Source organism: Gordionus sp. m RMFG-2023, chromosome 3 (genome assembly GCF_954871325.1).
Source record: "Gordionus sp. m RMFG-2023 chromosome 3, tfGorSpeb1-WG-v2, whole genome shotgun sequence".
NCBI classification, from domain to species: domain Eukaryota; kingdom Metazoa; phylum Nematomorpha; class Gordioida; order Chordodea; family Parachordodidae; genus Gordionus; species Gordionus sp. m RMFG-2023.
Genome location: NC_088777.1, coordinates 44295592 through 44317907, shown reverse-complemented (window position 1 = coordinate 44317907; position 22316 = coordinate 44295592). Strand labels below are relative to the sequence as shown.

General features: G+C 28.1%; 2 protein-coding genes across 2 annotated transcripts in view; both read right to left on the bottom strand.

Annotated features, from left to right (window-relative positions):
- LOC135925811 (uncharacterized) overlaps positions 1-5914 on the bottom strand; it is a 38015-nt gene extending 32101 nt beyond the window's left edge. The window contains exons 1-2 of the mRNA XM_065461302.1: positions 5787-5914; positions 1164-3206 (exon numbers count right to left, since the gene is read on the bottom strand). Of these exons, the coding sequence (XP_065317374.1) occupies positions 1164-3140 (1977 nt within the window). The 5' untranslated portion in view covers positions 3141-3206; positions 5787-5914. The remainder of the gene's footprint in view (positions 1-1163; positions 3207-5786) is intronic.
- Positions 5915-13994: 8080 nt separating this feature from the next.
- LOC135925943 (homeobox-like protein HDP1) lies at positions 13995-22316 on the bottom strand. The gene is made up of 10 exons (XM_065461540.1): positions 22056-22316; positions 21941-22003; positions 21822-21899; positions 21706-21776; positions 20224-21660; positions 20025-20179; positions 19320-19909; positions 18884-19235; positions 14179-14282; positions 13995-14116 (listed from the first exon to the last, which is right to left on the bottom strand). The coding sequence occupies exons 1-10, from the start codon at positions 22070-22072 to the stop codon at positions 14095-14097; spliced, it is 2889 nt and encodes a 962-aa protein (XP_065317612.1). The 5' UTR covers positions 22073-22316; the 3' UTR covers positions 13995-14094.

Sequence of the window (22316 nt, the reverse complement as noted above, 5' to 3'; positions counted from 1 at the left end):
ATAGGGATTACCTATCTATACAAGTAACATCAATTGCTTGTAAAAGGCTTTTCTTAGTTGGAACTAATTTGTTGTCAAAAAAAATCGCATGTCATATAAGGAAGAAAATATAAGAAAAACTCTTTGCCTTAAATTTTGGCTTAGAATTATGAATTAAATTAATGATATACATTTTAGTTTTGTTTATAACTCGATTACATATTTTTTATTATATTATTATAATCATTTTTTCTGTTTTAGATTAAATTTGCAATAAAAAAAATTTGTCAATATATTTGAATATGATATATTTTTATTTAAAAAATTCATTTCAATTATTTGAATAATTCGAATCGAATACAAATAGTAGATTTTATAATTCGTAACGAATCGAATATGAATAATGTACTATTCGATTCGAATTAGTTTTTGAATAGACCTAGGTTAGATTAAAATATTACTATTTTATTTATATCATGACGTGGAACGGAACATTCGGCCACGTTCGGGTAAAATTATGGAACTTGAAAAAAACGGGAATGGTGATTCCAAGAAGATTCCCGAAACAGTTCTGTAACGTTTCGAAAAACAATATTAAAAATTTAACCTTTTTTAACATATATTTATAAATATTCGTTTTTTATTTTTTAATTCCAGTTTGATTCATGTAACAATATTTATTGCTCGTTATTTAGTGTTTTATTGTGTGATTTTAAGAAATATGATTATATAAAGAAGATTTTTAAATCCATATTTGATAATAATTTTAAAGGTTTAATTTTTTTTTAAATTAATATTAATAAAAGTTTTAAATTTCAATTGATATTGCTATCGTTTTTGAAAGACGCTTTTGAATGAGGGGAAAGGTGAATATAAAATTAGATTTTTTTTAGGAACGCGTTCTCCTAAATTTCGAAAAATAGAATGGAATGGGAAAGGATCATATTTTTTGCAGGAACGGGAAAAAGAACGAATTCAAAGGTGGAAAAATGATCGAGAAATTTTAGTAATGAGAGTTTAAAAAATTACGCTAACAGTTGAACTGCCCTTAATTTTAAAATGATTTATCTCAATAATTTATTCAATCGAATAAAATAATAATAATTAAATTAAAAAATTTATGAAAATTAAAAAAACCTCATGATTATTTTTAAAATGATTATAATTGAAAGAAATAAACTTACGTTGGGTAAAATCTGCGGGACCGAGCAAGTTTGAAAGACTGAAGACAATTTTGTGATGTGAGATGAGTTTTGGGGTTGAGATAATGAGAATAGATTGTTGTTGTTGTTGTTTATGTGAGCCGGCAAATTGAGGTTCAGGGTGAATGGGTTAGGAGTAGCGGTGCTGGTTTTAAGCGTAGCGGGTTTGAAAATTATGTTGGCGTTTAAGCTCGTTTCGGGGTGACTAGTTGGGAAAAATGTATTTGAGGCTTGAGAGCTATAATTGTCGGGCTGATGAAGAGGCACGAATGGGTTCGCCGCAGACATACTATGATTTTGGGTTGAAGGCTCGTCGACATAAAATCTATAGAGCTTATCAGTAGTTTTAACCAATTTGCCAGAGGAAACAGCGCGTTTTAAGAATTTTTTCAATATTTTGCCAGCGTTGTATTTCTCCTTTTTCGATAAGCACCTGATGAAGGGGGATGAGGGTGGCTCGTGTGTGGGGTCGACCGTATTTTGGTTTTGGATCGATTCCGAAGATGAGGCGGTAGATTGTGACGCGATGTTTTGAGCGAACAGGATCGATGATGAGGGTGTTTTAAGGGGGCTCTTCGAAAAAAGGGAATATTTGGATAAGCAAGACGAGGGAGATGAAAAAGAGGCGTCTTCAGCATTCGACCCACAATGGTCGGATTCAGTGGATTTGTGAGAAGTGGGTGGGGATTTAAATTCTTCGCTAATTTCTTCATTTTTGATCAAGATATTGATCATGTTGATCCCCGCTAAGATATTGATTAGCATTTTTTCTAATTCTTTGAACGTTAAGCCGCATTTCAAATCGACGGAAAGCAAGGATTCCAGAGTGACCTTTTTATCGCCCATGATTATCAAAAAATCAAGACATTCGCCTATCTCAAATAAAAAGGGGATATACACTGTTCTAACTAAATTTTTGATTTCCTCCTTCTTCCATTTTTGTTTCCTGTTTTTGTTCATGCCTAAAACGAGAATTCTCAAATCATCAAAAAATTTGATCATACGAGATCGGTCGATATGAAGATGAGACAATTGAAAAAACGCCTTGAGCGAAATGTCTCTTGAAACCGTGTCATTTTCGAGTAAAAATTCGCGAGAAACGGGATCGGTGCGAAGTGCCGTATTATCATTTTGTTCTTCCAGAACATTTCTTTGGTCGCATTCTTCATCATCGTCATCTTGATAACAGGATGGAGGAGAGGAAGAAAGTGAGGCTGTAGATCTGTTAAGTTTGTCGCGCAGTGTTCCTCCACTTATTTCCTTAATCAACGAATTAAAGCAAGACGATCTTTGGGGCAACTCTAATTCGTCTTCGTCTTCTATCATAGATCGGCCATCCCGGTATTCGAGAATCGAAGAAAATGGGGGTGATGAGTTTGACGCGTCAAGCGGAAGAGTTTGGTCAGCTGTGGCGACACCTTTTTTAACAATTTTTAACTTGGGATAAGGGAGAGGTGAGGATGGTTTGGCGTTAGATTTTTGTTCCTTCTCGTGAGATATTTCGATAGCTTCGTGAGCAACTGAACTTCTTAGTCGTCGAGCAGGGGGTGGACGTTCACTTTTGCGTTCGTCATAATATATGTAATCGCCCACGCCAATTTTCTTGGTATTTCCCCCTTTGTCTTCGAGAGATTTCCGTGCGGCGAGCGAACCCGCTTTGGCGGTTTTTGAGGGGTTCGAATTATCATAGCAGGAAAAATATGGTTGACCTCGATTGGTAGATAATTTAAAGATGATACCATTTTGGCACAAGTTATCCAGCCGTTGCTTGTAATCGTTCCGGTCCAGTGGACGTCCCAAATTTTTTTCCATCGACTTTTTGACCTTGTCCATCGTGGCTTTTTGGTTCTGGGACTCGATTTGCCTTATGGAACTTAAAACGTTGCTCCGGAATGACTCGTTGAGCTCGTCTTGTATCTCCATTATATCTTTTTCGGTGAGATCCGTTTTATATGACATTTATCCGAAGGCCAATTTATTTTTGATTGGCTGGTATGCTGAGTAAGGGCATTCACATTTTTGATCCTTTTTTTAAATTAAATGGCGATGAAATTTATTATAAAATAATTAATTCAAAAGAATAAAACAAAATTATATTTTTAATTAAAATAACGTTCTCTCTTGTTCATGTTTTTTTTAGTTTTCCTTACAAAGTTGAAATAAATTTACATTTATTTTTCGTTATAGAAGCCTTGTATAAAAAATCATGCGAAGAACTTTCTAAACGAAATTCAAAAAACCGGCACTCCTTATTATTAGTATTGGCTAAATGCCGATGCGGTTCGATCTATAGGCCGCGCTGGCGAAAATCAGTTAGTATTGAGACGTTTTAATTTTTATTAGTTTCTTTGAAATTTGATCTACTATACTTTTAAGAAAAACTTAAGCGACCAAAAAACTTTATCAGGGATACAAATTTTTTATTCTATTTTGACTGACAAAAATTATGCAAAAAAAATTTATTCCCAAATTAAGATTAGATTACATTTTTTTTTATTTTGAATAATTTAATTATGATGTTATGAATAAAATGATAAAATGTTATTTAAAGTTGTGTTACAAAACATCAAAAAATATTAAATTCACAAACTTTCGAAACTTTAATGAAAAAGATTTTGAACAGAACCTAACATAAAAATTTCTTTTTTTTCATCAATCGCAAATCACAATAATAAACGGTAATTATTTTATTAATGTTATTGAAAAAAAATATTTTGTCAGAAAAAAAAGAAAGGAGGGAAATTTTATGACGTCAAACAAGTTTTTTTTAAAAAAAAAATAAACTTAATCCTGGATACAAATAAAAAATATTTTAAATGTTTTAGATCTTGATAATTTATTTATCGGAAAATCTGGCATTAAAAAAAATTATGTTTTAGAAAAAATAATTATATATTATGATAAAATTGCATAGGTGAGATTATTGGAGAAAAAGATTAAGGAAGAGAAGAGAAGAAGAGAAGAGAAGAGAAGAAAGAAGAAGAGAAGAGAAGAAGAAGAGAAGAAGAGAAGAGAAGAAGAAGAAGAAGAAGAAGAGAAGAAGAAGAAGAGAAGAAGAGAAGAAGAAGAAAGAGAAGAGAAGAGAAGAAGAAGAAGAGAAGAGAGAGAAGAAGAAGAGAAGAAGAGAAGAGAAGAGAAGAAGAGAAGAGAGAAGAGAAGAGAAGAGAAGAGAAGAGAAGAGAAGAGAGAGAAGAGAAGAGAAGAGAAGAGAAGAGAAGAGAAGAGAAGAGAAGAAGAAGAGAGAAGAGAAGAGAAGAGAAGAAGAGAAGAGAAGAGAGAGAAGAGAATTGATAAATAAGTCAACTATCTATGTTGGGCAAAAAATCTTGGTCTGTTCCCAAATTAGAAATGGTTTAATTTGGTTGATCAATGACCAAAAAAATTGGCTAATTCAGTTCAGTCTCCATATGCTTACCAAAAGAAAACTTAATTCAGGTGTGAGTTAATTTATTTCTCCTTTTCTTCAAAATTGGGCTATATTTTCCAAAGAAAAATCTGGGGAGATGATAGCTTTTGGCTTAAAGTCAGTTAATAAACTAAGCATCAAACTATGTTATATAGATAAAAATAATTTTTTATTACTCATTAATTAATATTAAATTTCAATTTTAAAAAATTATTATGATTAATGTGTTTATTTTATTTGTATAAATTTTTTAATATTCATATAAATTTTAAGGAGCTATGTTTCACTAATCCTAGAACAAGAGAAACCAAAAAACTTAATGCCAAAAACCATTGTTAACTAATTGATGTGCATTTGAAAGCTTATAGGCCAGCCTCAGCATGTGGATCAAGTCCTAAAATTATTAATAAATTATTCGCCCAGCCTACAGCCTGAAAAAAAATATTCATCTAATTCTTCCTTTCACTTTAATTGAATATCATAAAATAAGGGAAAGAAAAAGTTTTTTATAAAAAACTTTTTTATATTTGATTCTTTTCTATTTTTAGAATAAATTATCTGAATGATTGTTGAATATATATAACATTTATAATGAGAAAGTGTTAATGTTATTTTTAGATTGAGATATTTCCTAATTGTATTTATATTGCAGCCAGTATTATTTTTTATAACCAGGATATAGATGCTTAAGTTAAAAAAATAAACTATTTTGCATTACTTAAATAATATATGAGGCTAATCATCAGTTCAATTAGATTAATAATTGAATTATATATAATGAAATAAGTAGGTAACAATTTACAATATTGTAAATTGAAAAAAATTCTTTAAGCTCATCCAAAGCCTGTTCTAAAATTTAAGAAAGCCTAATAGAAGTTTTGAAAATTTTATAAAATTTCAAATTTATTGTTTAAATTTTTAATTTTCTATAAAAAACAGCTTATTACATGTTTCTTACAAAAAAATTTTATATGATGAAACAAATTATAATATGTGTTATCTTACCTTCTTAAAGAAAATAAGTTAATTCATAGATCTTATTTTTCTCTAGCTTAATATTTTTAATTATAAATTAGTATATAGTATAAATTATATAGTATTATAATTTATATATTAAAAAATTATTATATAAAATAAATTTAATAATAAAATATAAATTGCTAAATAAATGAAAGAAATTAAAATATATATTAACTTACCTTGTATGAAAATTTGTAAATTCTCTTCAGTAAGAATATTTTTACAATTTAGATTTATTTTCTAATTATATTTTATATAATTTTAATTTTTTAAATAAAATATTGTCAGTCAGGTTTGCGAAAAATAGATTTACATTAATTTAAATATATAATCATCATATTATTTTTTGTTTCAAAGAGATATTTTAATAATTTAAATTGATAAATTATTTTTGAAGTTGATGTATATATAATGCAAATTCAAGTTTACTAGTATTTCTGTTTTCAATCACAATATTTAATTACACGCTAAGCCGAAATATTTTATTTATGTAAATCATGTCAAATTATAATTTTCTTTGTTTAATATTAGGATGTATGACGCAATATATAAATTGCTTAAATCTCTCTTCCAGTTATTAATGCTTTTCTTTGCAATATAATTATGATTGAAATTTGATGTAATTTTACTTAATAATATGTTTAAAATTTTATATTATTATATAAACTAGATAAAAAACATCCCAAAATAATAATATTTATTATAATTGGTAATTTAATAAATATGCTAAAAATATTTATAATTTTTAGACTTTAATTTTTGAAGACAAGATTTTATTAGTAACTTGTTAATAAAATAATATGCCAATCACATTACATATAAGCAAGCATATTCACATCATTATATAAATACATAAGGTACGAATTATTTTTAGAACTTTTCTCTAATATTTTGATAACATCTTTATAAATCCCAACGTGTTATAGAGCTAAATGATTATAAATGATTACATCTCTCCCCACCTCTTTTATTCAATCCAAAAAAGTCTACGTGCAGTAGCAAACTTTGAAGGATGGCCGGTAGTGTTGTTAAATTGCTGAGTCGGGTTCGACTTGGTCGAAAACCAAACAAGATTTTAGCCGAAAAAAAATCGACCTTAAACCTAAGCCAACCCATTGAGCCATAGATCAGAGCCGACCAATAGGTCTCATGAGCTGATTGGTCGGTCCGCTAGGCTGACTCGAATTTCAATAGTCCCATTCTCTGTTTCAATTAGTTTTACAACTTTAAGCTTGAATAATTCAGATTTTGGCAGACTCGCATAGTTTTAGTGCAATATCATTTCTCAACATATCTTTTTATTCCTATTATCACTATAAAAGCTTTCATATATGCTTTTATTAAACTCAATGATATAAATAGACCAGTGCGCTGCTATGCCAATACGCCATCGCTGGTACATTGTAAACACGTCGCAGCTGATATAAAATTCCGAAGTATGGTGGCTTATTAATTTTTTATTAAAAATAATATATTATTTATGAATTCTAATTAGAAGAAAAATAATATTAAATATATTTTATTTTTTAAAATTAATAAATATTATTTGCTATAAAAATATTTGATTTGTAACAAGATAATATGTTATTAGTGTTTCTCCATCTTTTAGGACAAAAAGAGGGGTAAAATAAGGGTGTGATCTTTCTTCGCTATTGTTTAATATAATAATGAATAAAATCATAGTAGAGACGCTGGGTACTGCGAATCTTTTGAATTAAAGTCCAATGTCCAATCAGTCGTGCTTCTTGAAAATAGGGTTATATTTTATGCTCATGACATAGTATTGATAACAAAAAGTTTGGAAGAAACCCAAAATTTGATCTTTATACTGAATTCCTTTAGTCTTAAGGTTGGCTTGGATATAAACTTTGATAAAACAGTGATAATGCCCTCGTCTCAGGCGCCCCTTCTGAATAATATTGTGGTTGGGAGAAGTTTCTCAAGGTGGTGAAGTCATTTAAATATCTAGGTGTAACCATTGACAATAAAGGTATAGGTAAAGAGGAACTAAAAATCGGTATACAAAATGCTTTTTATAAATTTTTCTAACTGTGGAAAGCTAGGGAGTCCGTTTCTACTAGACTCCGTATTTTCAACTCAACTATCATTCCGATTCTCTTTTATGGCGGTGATACGTGGGAGATTACCAAGACCGAGGAAATTACAAACGTTCCTAAATAAATGTCTAAGAATAATAAATGGCTTCTTCTACCCTAATATTATCTCGAATGAAAACCTTTGGAAGATGTCTCTAACCATACCCAAGTTCACGTGTCTTTAAAAAAGAAGGGCCTTACTTTCTTTGCCCATATTTTGAGAAACCAAAGTAACAGGCGCGTACGCAGCGGGGGGGGGCAGGGGGACAAATCCCCTTCCCCCCCCCCCCTTCCCAAGCCAAAAAATGCAGATGCCGGATTATATTTACTTTAAATATTAATTTAAATTTGTTAATATTTATTCCTATCTCATATGATATTTTACCTACTAAGTTATTTTATCAATTAATTTCGATTTCAAGTTTTCCTTGGTGTAATTTACCTATTATTTTCAAATTTAGTGGCCTATTATTTATCTAAATTTCTAGTCAAATAATAATTATCTCTGAAACTCCTTGTCCAACAAGGAAGGAAGACATTGCAAGCTTATATAACGAGATCATTCCGCCATCAAGCATAACAGCTTTTATGAAGTTAGAAGAGTCGATTATTAATGCTATTACTGAAATATTACAATGGTTTGAAAGAAATATTTCCTCAGAAGCAAATAATATCACATTAGAATGTATTGTTTAATTATACAACATGTAATACTTTTTAAAAACATGACATTGACTTGATTAAGAAGGTGAGAATAGAGGAGAGCATTTTATTAGAACTCAAGAAAATTAGAGCTAATGTTGATGAAGAACATATTTTATGTTATTGTTGAGTTAAAAACAGAGCTATACCTATTTAAAATTTGTCCCCCTCGACTTGCAGCAAGCAAGCTCATCGTCTAATACACGAAGAAGAGTATATTAAAACAAATGCCCCCTCTCTTAGATTACTTCCACAAAAGCTTTTCCAATCTTTTTCAGATGGTGATGGGAAAAAAAATATTTGTTAGATTATATCACGAAGATGTTAAAATATCTTATGATGCCTTATTAGCTGAATAACTATTAAAAGATTAATTATGGTTGATTTGATAGAGTCCCAAAAATGCTATGGATGCTTTGCATTCAAACACATTTTAGATTATATTCCCAATGTATTAAAAATGGATGCTTTGCATTCAAACACATTTTAGATTATATTCCCAATGTATTAAAATGGTATATATATATTAAAAACTCTTCCCATTAATAAACTAATGGGAAAATATTCTCTTTTTTAAGAAGAATAACAGAGCCCTGCAGAAGTATCATTTTCAGGGCACGACCCGAATTTTTTTTTAAAAATTTTTTCGGCCTGGATATTTTTTTAAAAAAAATTTTAGGCCCAGCCCGAGTATTTTTTTTTTAAATTTCATGCCTGCCCGGGTATATTTAAAAAAATTTCATGCCTGCCCAGGTATGTTTAAAAAAATAATACGGTCCGGCCTGGGGCCGGGCCTGCAAGTCTCTGAAAAACATACCTATGAAATGCAACTTCTGAAAGTAGATTGAATGATTTGGATCTTTTGAATATTCATAGGCATTTAACGCCAAGCAAGGATAGATAATTGAAAAATAATATACAATTATTCCTAAGAAACTTTTTGTGTATTAATTTATATTTCCAACATTTAAATTTTTTATACTTTATATATAAATTTTAAAAACTCAAAAAATTCTAATTTCAATTTTGGGTCATAAGTGATTCATATCGTGGTTATATTCACTTTAGATTTTATAATTCACATTTATTTTATAGTTTTTCAATGCTGGTTTATATATATAATTTTTTTGTAATTCATATTAATTTAAAATTGTGTATAATAAAAGTTATTAGTCCTAATAAATTTATGATTAATATTTTTAAATAACAATTATATTTCTTAAAAAATTTTATTATCCCCCCCCCCCCACCAAATTCCTGCGTACGCGCCTGCATAGTAACAATTACTGGGAAAACATATTGCAAATACAAGACATTATGGTTCTACAGAGCTTTGAAGGACATAATGTATTTATACTTAAATTTGAAACAGTTTCTAAGGCTAAATAAAAATAAAAAATCTATAAAGAAATTACAAAAATTAAATCGAACTACCTAAATCTCTCATAAATTTTTTTTTTTGGATTCAGGTTATTTAATCTCTTTATTTCTCAATTTACTTCCTGACTTTGTCTTTCACCTTTTCTGTGAATTACTTTCTTCACTGACATTAGCTTTTATTTATCTTATCATTGATTTAATGTACTAATTTAAATCGGTCCGTCCCATGCTTTTTATTATATACATACATATACAATGTCTTAGGTGTTGTTGTATTTCCTATACTTTCCCATTATATGAGTTAAGCTTTGTTCATGGCATTGTTGAGTAATAGTTTGTGATGTGTGTTTCTTATGTGGGCTAGAATTAACTCTTTTCAATATTATACTTAATTTTGGCTATGTTTTGTCTTTTCCTATAGATTTGAGTTCGAAATGTTTCTGGGGTAGAAGATATCTTCTTTTGTTTATGAGGCATTTATTTTTTGTAGTCATCTATTTCTATTTTTTTTTTCATTTCCCAGTTTTTGGTCTCTCTTACATGTCCGTCCACTACATAGACTAATATGTCCTCAGTTTAGAAAATACAGACTTCTCTCTTATCTTCCATACTTTTATACGTTTAAAAGTCCACTCGCCTTTTGTATTCTAATTCTTCTTTTTCTTTGCAACTACTTTTATTATTAAATGTGACCGCTAAGTACCTTTGGCGACTACATTTACCTCGTTATCTAACTATTTTTTGAAGTGATTACATGTTTTTGGGAAAAATAAGGAGAAAAACTCTTTTTTTATTGCTAGTTAACTATGACTTAAGGTCTTTAACTTTTTTTTCTTTTTCAAAACATTACGTCTCATTTGAGCCTACATATAATACATCGGTCGTTCCCAGTGTTACTCTTTTGTTTTTATTTATGATTTTAATTAGGAGTGGCTAGAGTTTAGCCTTGTTTTACTTCTATCTTTACCCTGGAAGTAGGGGATATTCTTCGTCATTGATTTCGAAGTATCCAAACATGTATTAGTGGTTTTCTAGATCTGGTAGATGTTGTGGTCTTCCATCTTCTGACAACGAAGCTGCATTGCTAACTTAATCAATAACTCTGCTATAATCTACAAATGTGAAGTAGAAGGGTGTTTGTATTTGCTTTTCTGCATGATTATTTTTCTGAGCTAATTTTGGCTCCAGTATATTTTTTTTTATTTGGCCTGTATAAACATATGTATTTTTTGGGGGAAAAAAATGAGGTGTAGATGATATATTTGTGGTTTTTTTTTGATTGTACCATAAAAAAAAATTTCATGCTACGGGATTTGAAGGTTATAGCTCAGTAACCCTTTAATTTCTGTGATCTTTTTTGGGGGGTAGTTACTTAGGTAGGATTTGTTCCATCCCACTGCAGAGTTCCGCTCTCCCATATTTTATTGAAAGAGGGCAAATAGGTAGCGAGATAATGTTGTAGGTGCAATTTTTGGATATTCTACTGTGATATTATCCAGCTTTGACCACTTATTATTTCATTTATGGAGTAACCAGTCGAAAGTGGGGCGAGGTTTGTAATTATGTTTGTTGGCAGAGTTTTTTCCGTGAGTGTTAGACTATCATATAGCAATCAATCCATAATGCCCTATGTTAATTCTGGTCAACAATTACTTTTCTATTTCCTAAAACTTAGAGAGCAGGTTCCTATTTCTGCGTCATAGATCCTTTCTCTCATATCTTTATCAATATCAAAGACCTTTTTCGCTATATAATCGTCTATCACTTCGTAGAGTGTTAGTTTTTCAGGAACAAAAAAAACCTTCGTTGTGTGGTGTTCGTGGCTGGATAGTCCTAAACTTATTACTGACTAATTTTTTCTCTTCACTGGAAATTTTACCTATTTAAACAATTTTCGGTAAACCGATTAGCTTATTTTTCATGAGTAAAATTCGAAATTCAATTGATATGAAAACATTCTCAATTATTGATAGTAATTATTAAAGCTTACATTAAAGATGTTAAACTTAAAATTAGCTACCACCCCATCTTAAAGTAATTAAAATATTTTTGCAGTTCTTGGGTATAGCTTTATTCATTATTATAAGATAATCAAATTTTCTATAATATATCATTAGACCTTTGCCTTTTCGGCATATTTAACATTGTGACAATAAATAACCCTTCAATTGGAACAAAGATATTGCAGTATTATATTTTAAAAACATTACCTTAATGGAAGGATAATAATTAAGCATTTGTAATGTATTTCAACTTTCATTAATATAATTTAAAACCTCCAGTTCAATGTTATTTGTATTATTAAACTCAGCAACATTTGTTTCATCAAAAGAAAAATTATCATTAGATGTTAAATCTAATGGTGTTATAGTTTGAGCTTGTATACTCAAGTTTCTTTTAAAAATATATTTTGAAATTATTTTTTTATCATCCAACTCAATCCATAAGTTCTTAAATGCCAAAAAAGCCTTATTATATTTATATAATAAAAAATTTTTCGTGAATACCATCTTGGGCAGCTTTTAATAAAGGTAGGTAATATTGTAAACTTAAATTTTTAAGCTAATGTCCCTTTTAACCACATATAAATAATATACTTTAATATGTTTAACAAAATTTGTGTTGAACCCTTTATCGTTTTTTTGTTTATACAGGGTTTACATTCCTGTAAGTATTTTCATCTAAAATTTTAAAATTGGGATTTAATTCAGGGGAACTTATTTTAATAATTTATATTTCACTACCTTCTTCTTCACTGCCATGGAACATGAACCAGTTTTTAAGTTTTAAACTCATTTTGAACTCAAGTTTATACTAATTTTATTGTAAATTTATATAAACAAAAAAAAATAGAATTTAATTTATAACAGAAAAATATATTATTGAAATAATCATTATCAAAATTCCTATCAAGGCCGTCTCCAGGCTGTTCAGTTTGCTGGGGCTCAATGAGTACTCAAATCAAAATCTCAAAAATAAAAACTAATATTTTGCAATTTTTTTTGCTTTCAATTATATTTTGAAAATTTTTGAAGGCTCTTCGAAATTCTGCTGGGGCTTGAACCCCAAACCCACCCCCTAGTGATGACATTGATTCCTATATTATATTAACATAATTAATATTGTCCACTTATGTATATTATTAAAGAGGATTATAATATAATTTATTTGGTCTTAGCACGTTTTAAATAAATATTATAATATGCTTAAAATGATCTTTTAATTTACATTTTAGAAATTTTGGTCAATTTACAAAATTATGATTGACATTATTAAAATTTTAATTTCCTGTACATAACTGAACCTGAGCATATTTTTACCGAACCCACTTTAAAGGAACCGGGTTCACAATTTTGATCTGGTTTTGAACCCGAACCGAACCTAAACAAAAATTTTATCATAGATAAATGTGAATATATATTTAGGAATATATATTGTTGTTTGTTGGAATATTAAACTAAAAGACCAAAGAAAAGATCTGTTGGATTATTAAACTAAAAGATCTGTTGGATTATTAAACTAAAAGACCAAAGAAAAGAACAAAATTTTAAGATAGAATAGTTTGATTAAATGCAGTTGCAAGTCAGTTGAGCATATTGTATTATTCTAATTATATATTATTTTGTTAATTATTAAATATTATAAAAAATTAATTTAAAAAAAACTAATTTTTCTTGTTATTTTTACTAAATTTTGTCAGCATTTTTCTAGACTCCAATTTACATGAAATCTTAGTATAAATTTTTATCGGGATTGAAAGATGTGGTTGAGAGGTGTGCGATCAAAAATACAACCGAAAATGAAAAGATAAAAAAGGTTTAAAATTATGTGTTCGCCTTTTTTCTTTTTAAAATTCTAAATAGCAGTTTGAAAGTGATTTTTAGATTAAAAAATTAAATTAAATAAGTATATCTTTAAGCGATAACAATATGCCAAAAATCTGAATTTTTAAAAAAAGAATTATTAAAAAAAGAATTATTAAAAAAAGAATTATTAACCAGGTTGTTTTGAATAGAATTATTAAGAACAAAAATTGATTCAAGCTCTAGGACGCTATAGATTAATTAAAAAATCTATTTTTTCAATAAGTGAGAGATTTTATCTGAAAAATGGTGTAATTTTGTTATAACGCTCGACATTACGCATAATTGGGTAAAAAAAAATCAACAAATTTTAGTCTACTATCATGATATAATTACAAATTTATTGTAAAAATCTTTTATTTATTATAAATTTGTATAAAATTTAAAAAAAATTTTTTTATTAAAAATAATAGACATTATGATTTTTTTTTGTATAAGTGGCAGATTTATTCTTCCGAATCGGCTGATCTAGAAAAATTCGAATAAGATTTAATAAATTTTGTAGTTTCAAATTTGTATTTTAAACTTACAAAATGGAAGAAAAATATTCGCGAAAACACTCATTGACCAATTTCCAAACTTTTACGTTTACGAGGGAAATGAGATCATCCTCGGAGTTGTACATCAAGGTATTCTGTGTCAATAATTTGAATAATGCGTAATATTCAATAAAAAAAATATGTTTTACGATTTTAATAAAATCTTGATTGAACATTTAAATCGGCAAAAACCTGAAACCCTTGTAATGGGGACAAATGGGAACTGGGACCAAAACTCTCTAATAAAATGTTAGAGAATTAAAGCCGAAATTAATTGCGGAACCGAACCGGTGTAACCTATATAATAAATATAAACTAACTCCATTTTGTAATACAGACATTTATGATTAACATCTTATATTCAAGCATTTACCGGTAACGTATTCCAACATGTTTAAAATAAATACCCTGTTAATTTCAGAAAATTTTGCCATGAACTTTTGAACTTAATATATTATATATAATTATATAACTGTCAACATTATAGGAATTATAAATCCTATAACAACATCATGACATACTTAGACGCTTACATCCAAGGAGGTTTTAAAACCAGAATAAAATGGAAATCAGAGACTAAATAATATTTTATTTCAAAAATTACGTAAATGTTGTTTATTTATAATTATATATTTTAAAGAATATAATAATATAGTTTCTTATGTACATCGCCATGTATAATGATAAAAAATTAGAAAAAATCAAATTACTAAAAAAAATGGTTATCCCAAACTAATTTTTTCATTATAAATTTATATTGAATTAATAAACATAAAATATATACCATTTTTTAGAAAATTTTATGCTCAAGTACATATTAAAAAATCTATCTTAGCCCTTTTCAAATATAAAAAAAACTTCTAATATTTTTTAAAAATATTGAATTATTTTTAAGGGGATCAGGAGTTTTCTAATGATATAAATGTAGAGTCCTCTCTATCATTTATTCTTTTAGTAATCTTTATTATTATAAGTTTTTCCGAATTAGAACTGGCGCTATTTTTTTAAGCTTTGAACCACCATATTTACGGAACTAATTGTGTTAATGCTTAAAAAATAAATATGCATGGGTTCGGAATACGTATAATCCTGATGCAAAGTTTCATTAGATATGAAAGAGGTCCAGATGACCCTATATATTAAATGTATTTTTTTAAAATATCTTTTCAATCAATTCAAAGCGTACAAATAAATCATCAAAAATAAATCATCATAAATGAAAAATTTGCTTAGTAATTTCAAGTAGAATCTTGCATCGGTACTATTATTAGCTTTATCCATATATTTCCCAAACTTCGTTTTTAATATTTAATTAAATTTGATGAGATTGAAGAATAAAGTAAATTTTGAAGAAGAAAACAAAAATGATTATAAACTAAATTTTCACCAATTCTAAAGAAATTATTTATAAATAAGATTTATAGTAAAATATTAATTAATTAAATGGGTTTCAAAATATTAATAAATGCTTGGATTTTGGAGACTATTCAAAAAAATTAATGGTTAACATTTAAAATGAAGTTCAAGCTTTTAAAAACTAAATAATTTTTTTGTTTCAAGTCGTCAGTCATACTTGTATGGATATTTCCTAAAAATGTATTCCCGAGTCAATCTAACTCGAAAACCCGGACATGACCCCATAAAAAGCTCAAGTTTAAAGTTATTTATCAACCAATTAATCATTTTTATACGTAAAAAAAATCAAACCAACTTCAATTTTAGCAAAAAAAAAGAAAGAGAAATATCAAGTAAGAAATAAAATATATATCATGATAACTTTAATACCCTTTTATAAACTAAGTTTAATTAAAATAATCCCACATCACTGGGAGGCGGAACATGCCATATCAAAAATATATAGAATTTTTGGATAGTTGAAATTTGGGTAAAGTTTTGTATATAAAATAAACGTGTAACTAAAGTATGATTCAAATTAAAGCATTCCTTCAGTGCTGTCAAACTTAAAAGGTTAACTCAATATTTTAGCCAGAAAAATATGGTCCAAACCTCGAGATTTCTCTAATCTATGCCAAACATTTGTGCCACATCTATGAGCAAAATCTTATGGCTTGCGTATAATATTTCTGGATAAAATATTGAGTTAGCCGTTTTTAAAATCTGCGCAAATCGAACGGTTGTACAACACTGCTCCTAGCTTTTATAATTTTGGAGATATCGAGGGTCAAAGTATGAAAGCATGATCTATTTTTATGCTTATCAATTGTCTATCATTCCATTTAAGATTCACTAAAATTTATCCAAAATTAATTATTCTAATATCAAGATAAAGTGTAAACATTTATATTTCTATAAAAAAAATTATTTATTTTAATGTGGCGGTCAATTTAACACGATTTTAAAGTTAAATATTTTTATAAAATTGTTAGCAAATGTGAGTAAGGCCTAATATATAGTAAACGCGTTATCCCCATACGGTGGGCTATTTAACGCTGCGTTTTACAAAATCAAGCCAATAAATAGGTATAATTCATAAATATGGAGCGTTATTTCAAAAAATATTAACGCTCAATTTGTCATTGTTAACGTTATGAAGAATCAGCATAACGTAATACTTGAACATAACTGGTTTGCTATAAATTAGGTCTAAGACTAATCTATATCTGATCTGAATTTTTTTTTCAAAAGCAAAAATCTTAAAAATATTTTTAAAAAAACAAAGATAATCTTTTGGGATAATATGTAATTTGTCTTAAAATTATTTAAAATGTTTTTATATGATAATCTTATTATATGGTAAAATAATCTACAACACATTATTTATGAAATATTTTAATTCTTAATGATATGAAATATTTTACAAAACAGTAAATTACATGTATGGGAGACCAAAGGTAGTCGACGCAATTTTTGTCAAAATCATCATAGGTCAGAAATTTGGATTTAAAAGATATCATGAGATAGCCCAAACATCCACCTAACCTTATGCATTGATAAATTATTCGTTTTTTGCACCAACAAAACCCAAACCCGGGGGTAGAAATTCAATTTTTTTGTTAATCATAAGCTAATATTAATATTGCATTATTTTCATGGGCAAAGTTTTATTGATATAAATATAGTATTTACAAAAAAATAATTCATATAAAATAGACAAAATATGAAATTATTTGAATTATAAAAAATTAAAATTTTTAATAAATTTTTATTATTTTTTTCCTAATTCTCATAGATTTGATTTAAATATATAATAGTAGCCAATGAATACTTATTTTATATTATTACATAAATAATATATTATAATATATCTATTTGTAAGTATAATTTAATAGGAAAATTTTTAGCCTCAAATGTACATATTATACAAGGCTATTTAAACATGTCTGGTTTTTAAATAAAATACACTGAACCGACAAGCCCCTTGCGCCGACTAGCCCTGGTCTCCCCTATATATATCAAAAAATATTTTCAATAATCCAACCTTAGAATTTTTTAGTTAATTTAAAATGATTCTTTACTATTATAAAAAAATACCACTTATTTAGGGCTGTGCCGATAATAAATATCAGATCGGCACCAATATTTAACGTTTTCCATAAATCTCGGATCGGGCCGATACCTGTAAAACCCGATCCGATCTTTTTACTTTTTCTTGGTATTTTATGTATATTTATTTTACATTAATAATATTTTCTAAAAATGCATAGAATCCCTTAAATTTTATTTATTTTTTTTAAAAATAGATTTATAATATTTTAAAAGATTTTTATAAAAATAGAAAGAAACACCCAAAGTTTTTTTATTAGAAATCTTTTTAAATAATAACGCCAATTTTATATTTATACTTTAAATAAAAGAATTTTTTTAAATATGGTATTCAAATTATGGAAATATTTTAGACAAAGTTAATTTTGCAAAATGCGTTATCTGCGGAATTCTAATATCATGGAAAGGAATAATGAAAAATCCATTTAATACTACCAATATGCGTAAACTTTTTTGAATTATTGAAGAAATAAAAAAATTAAATTAAATGCATAATTCGATTTTTTGCATACAAAATATTGATTTCTTAATTATATTTGGTTCAAAAGAGGGTGTTGGAAAAATCAATATAAATATCGGGTCGGTATCGGATGGGTTTTGAACCAGTATCGGATCGGATTGGTGAAAATATGTGGATCGGCACAGTCCTAATTAAATTATTCTAAAGTGTTTTTATTGACTTTCTTCATGCAAGCGAAAACTTGATTTTCCAATTTTTTTTATAATTTATAATAGAATGGGTCTTAATTTATTTTTTACCAATAATCTTTAACATTAGAATGGGATGTTATAAAAAATATAATAATATTGTTTAAAATAAAATGTACAGTAAAATTTATTAAATTTGGGCCCATGATAATTCAGAACTTCTAATTTTGATCAAAATTTTGAGTCCCAATATATTCTATACACTACAAATGTTTTGATAACTTTGGCAATTGTCTAAGTTTAACATCTCAAAGGTGCACGCACAAACTTGATATTTCCAAAAATGTAAAATCCAGGATGCTAAATTTGAACCAAGCTTTAGCTGTAGTTTGTACATAAAATTTCACACAAATATCCAGGGGGGTAAATTTATCAAATAACCAAATGTTAACAGAAATAACCCACTAGCAAAAAAAAACTCTAAAAGGTGTGATATTATAAGTAGATGGATATTGAAATATTAAATTTAATTATTTTGAATTACCGTATGAATAATCAAAATATTCTCTAATAATTGGGTGTCATTGGTAACCGTTCCGTTGCGAATATATTTTCTGAGTGTCGAATAGTCCATAGGATGTTTGACAATCTTTGAATAATCTGGCGCCTGATTTTCTGTGATGGGGGAATAATACACATCACTACCTGGAATGATGTACAATCGATCAAGTAGTATCAAAGCTCTCGTTTTCCAGAGTAAGGACGTTTTTTTATATGATTGTTGAGAAGTGGCGGTATCAGTTGGGTTCGATGTTTGGTCGATAAAAGATTCATCGTGAATATCATATGAGTGTTGATCGACAGAGATGCTATCAGATGGAGATCTAGGGTTTTTTCTAGAAACAAAATAATTTTAATATATCTCAATTTATTTGATTTTAAAAGTAAAAATTGTTTTTGAAGGTGAAGGGAGTGATTACTTCAATCTCTTGGTGTTGAAGTGTGATGTGTATTTTCGTTTTATATATTTACGCTTCTTTCTTCCTACAACGTAAAAAACTGGGGAAACGTATTTGGATAAAGTTCGAGTTTTCGATAATAACTCAAGAGAGTGTGAATTTTGTATTACGATTTTTTTGGTAGGAGAGAGGACGTCAATTCGCCTACTCTCTTCTGGATCATATGTGAAATTGTTGCAAGCTGTTAGATTTGAGATCAAAGGCAATGAACTTAAATCACTGGAAGTCAAAGATGCGGCCAAATTTTGACAGGATTTAAATTTTGATGATGTAGAGCAGCTTTCATAATTTTGATTTTGTGTAAAAGCTGTAATGGAATGACTATTTTGGCCCTTATCGTTATCATATATTGCACTGACTTTTGTAAAGTTCAAATTATTATTACTAAAAGGATGTGAATGATGTGTGAACATTGATTTAGCCTTAAAATATTTATTACAAATTTCCTTAGGCTCAGAAATAGTGTGAACTAGCTGTGAACTGCTCCTGAGAGAACTAGAAATGGAAGACCCATGCATCTTCATGTTTCCACTTGAATCACTTTCTGTAATCTTTAAACAAAGAAAAGCAATAATTTCTTATCATTTATTAAATTAAAAGAGGCAATATTCCTTTAAAATAATTTATACAAAAATACATAATAATAATAATCTTATAAGGCTGTACTTTGGTCGCAAGCCCAAAGATGTGCTTCATACTGCTAATGTTGGAAAGGGGATTTGGAAATATGGTTTTGACATCTAACTTAAAATTAACCTCTGGGAATGTTGAGGTGCTGCATTTGATTTGGTTATATTTATCAGTGAAACCTAGGCCATAACCTGTGAAAAGTTATTTAATTAGCAAGTTTTAAATATGTCCATACCTATGGGATTGAGTAAAATGGTAGGTTTGAAAAAGATTTTAGAGGCTTTAGAATTAACATAAGGAAGGGTTGAATCCAGACTTGAACTATTTGGACTAGTATTTGGTAATGAATTTGTTTGACATGGCAATTTTGTGAATGTATCAGGTAAATTGCTGCATTCCATAACAGGGGATATGATGTCCATTGATTTAATATTCATTGTGTTGGTGTTTAGTTGCTCTCCATTCAATGGGTTTTGAATATGTTCATTAAAGTTTTGTGAAGTATCACTTATTAATTTATCACTCAGGTCTGTTTTAAAATGGTGCTGGCATGATATGTCCTTATAATCATGATAACTGGCATCTCCATTTTTTACTTCAAATGTAGGAGATGATGCATACATATTGTATTTAAAAGATGATCCATTAATAGTAGTCACATCATCATAAGAGATGATTCCTTCATTACCAATATCCAGGGAAAATTTGGAAGGTGTATTATCCATTGCACTATTTCCTAATAAGCTTTCATTGTGTAATTCAGAATTAGTAATTATATTCAGTGCATTTAAATGCTGTTTTTTCTTAATATATGGACTATTAGTTATAAATTCTGGAATCATTGATTCATGGCAATTTTTTAGATTATGAATATCATTATTATCATATAATTCAATAATCTCTGAATTATTAGAGATTTTTTCATTGTTGTTGTAAAATGTGTGTAGGGTTGGTAATTGGTCATATGCTACATCTAAATTGTTAGTTTGATGTTGAACCGAACCTTTTAAGTCTGTGTATATTTGATTATTATCAAAATTTTCATCTATATCTCTACTATCATCATCATCATAATCTTCACTAGATGAGGTGCTGTTAGTTGATTCAATTGAAAGTGAGCTTGTTTCACTTTCTAAAATTATAGATACAGGTGATTTAGGAAAATTATTTCCATCATTTGATGTCAAGATATTAGTGTTATTTGCATTACTCACCTTTAAACACACATTGTCTAAAAGGTCTTGAACACAATTATTAATTACAGATAAATTTTGGATCAATAAATTTGTTTTGAATTGAGATTTAGCATATTTTGGCATTTGATTGCACTCTATTTTCATTAACATATCATCAATCAAACTTTTAATTGCTAAAGAAGTATTTATATTTGATAAATTGAAATTGGGAAAATTAATAGGCTGAATCACATCTATAAAGTTATCATAATGATGCTTTGGGAAAAAGCTATTTATTGAATTATTAACATTTTCAAGTTTGCTGGGATGATTTATATATGTTGAACTTGAGGATTTTGGATTGATAGAATTTAATAAATCATGATGAGGCGATCGAGGTAAGGCATTTTCAGGATATAAAATAGAATTTGAAGATTCACTACTATGATCACTTAGATCAGAAGATAGGAGGCTTTTATTTTTATTAGCAAAATGACCTTATTTATAAAATAATAGTAGAAAATAATTTATTGATAAATTACCTTTATATCTCTCTTTTAATTTTTTAGTTAGCCATACTGGTAATAATTGTTCAGCTGATTGCTGATAAATTCTTGATAAACAATATATATGTAATTCTAAATATATTATTAAATACTTAGACGAACAAAATGCCAATTCAATAAATTCTTTAAAATTTCCATCATTGTAAACATTCAATAAATTTTCTCCAACCCTTAATTATTATTAATGTTATAAAATATTATTATATTTTACTTGATATTGTGTATTCTTATAAAATGTTCTTCCAGATATTGCAGAACGTTATTCGGAATTTCTCTATGCATAACATAAATCCTTTAATATAAATCAGCTAAAATATAAAAAATACTCAGATTCCATGGGCATATGATTAAGCACCACGTCGGGCAATATCTAGCAATTATCAAAACTACCCAAAGTTAGTATTGTGAAACGACTCTGATTAATCGTCATAAGCACAACTCAAGTCGAGTTTTTAGTTGAAAAGTAAATAAAAACTTGTAAGTCGATTAGTCAATCCATTGTATGACTCAAATCCTGAACTCAAGCCGTGACTCGAGTTCTGAACTTGATTCTTGAACTCATTAGGTTTTCTTAAATTTTATAAAAA

Coding starts and splice junctions, on each gene's coding strand:
- LOC135925943 (XM_065461540.1), bottom strand. Junction 21,661..21,705: donor ATTAAAAGAGAGATATAAAG/GTAATTTATCAA, acceptor TTTATAAATAAG/GTCATTTTGCTAATAAAAAT. Junction 14,117..14,178: donor GAATATTTTTCTTCCATTTT/GTAAGTTTAAAA, acceptor GAATTTTTCTAG/ATCAGCCGATTCGGAAGAAT.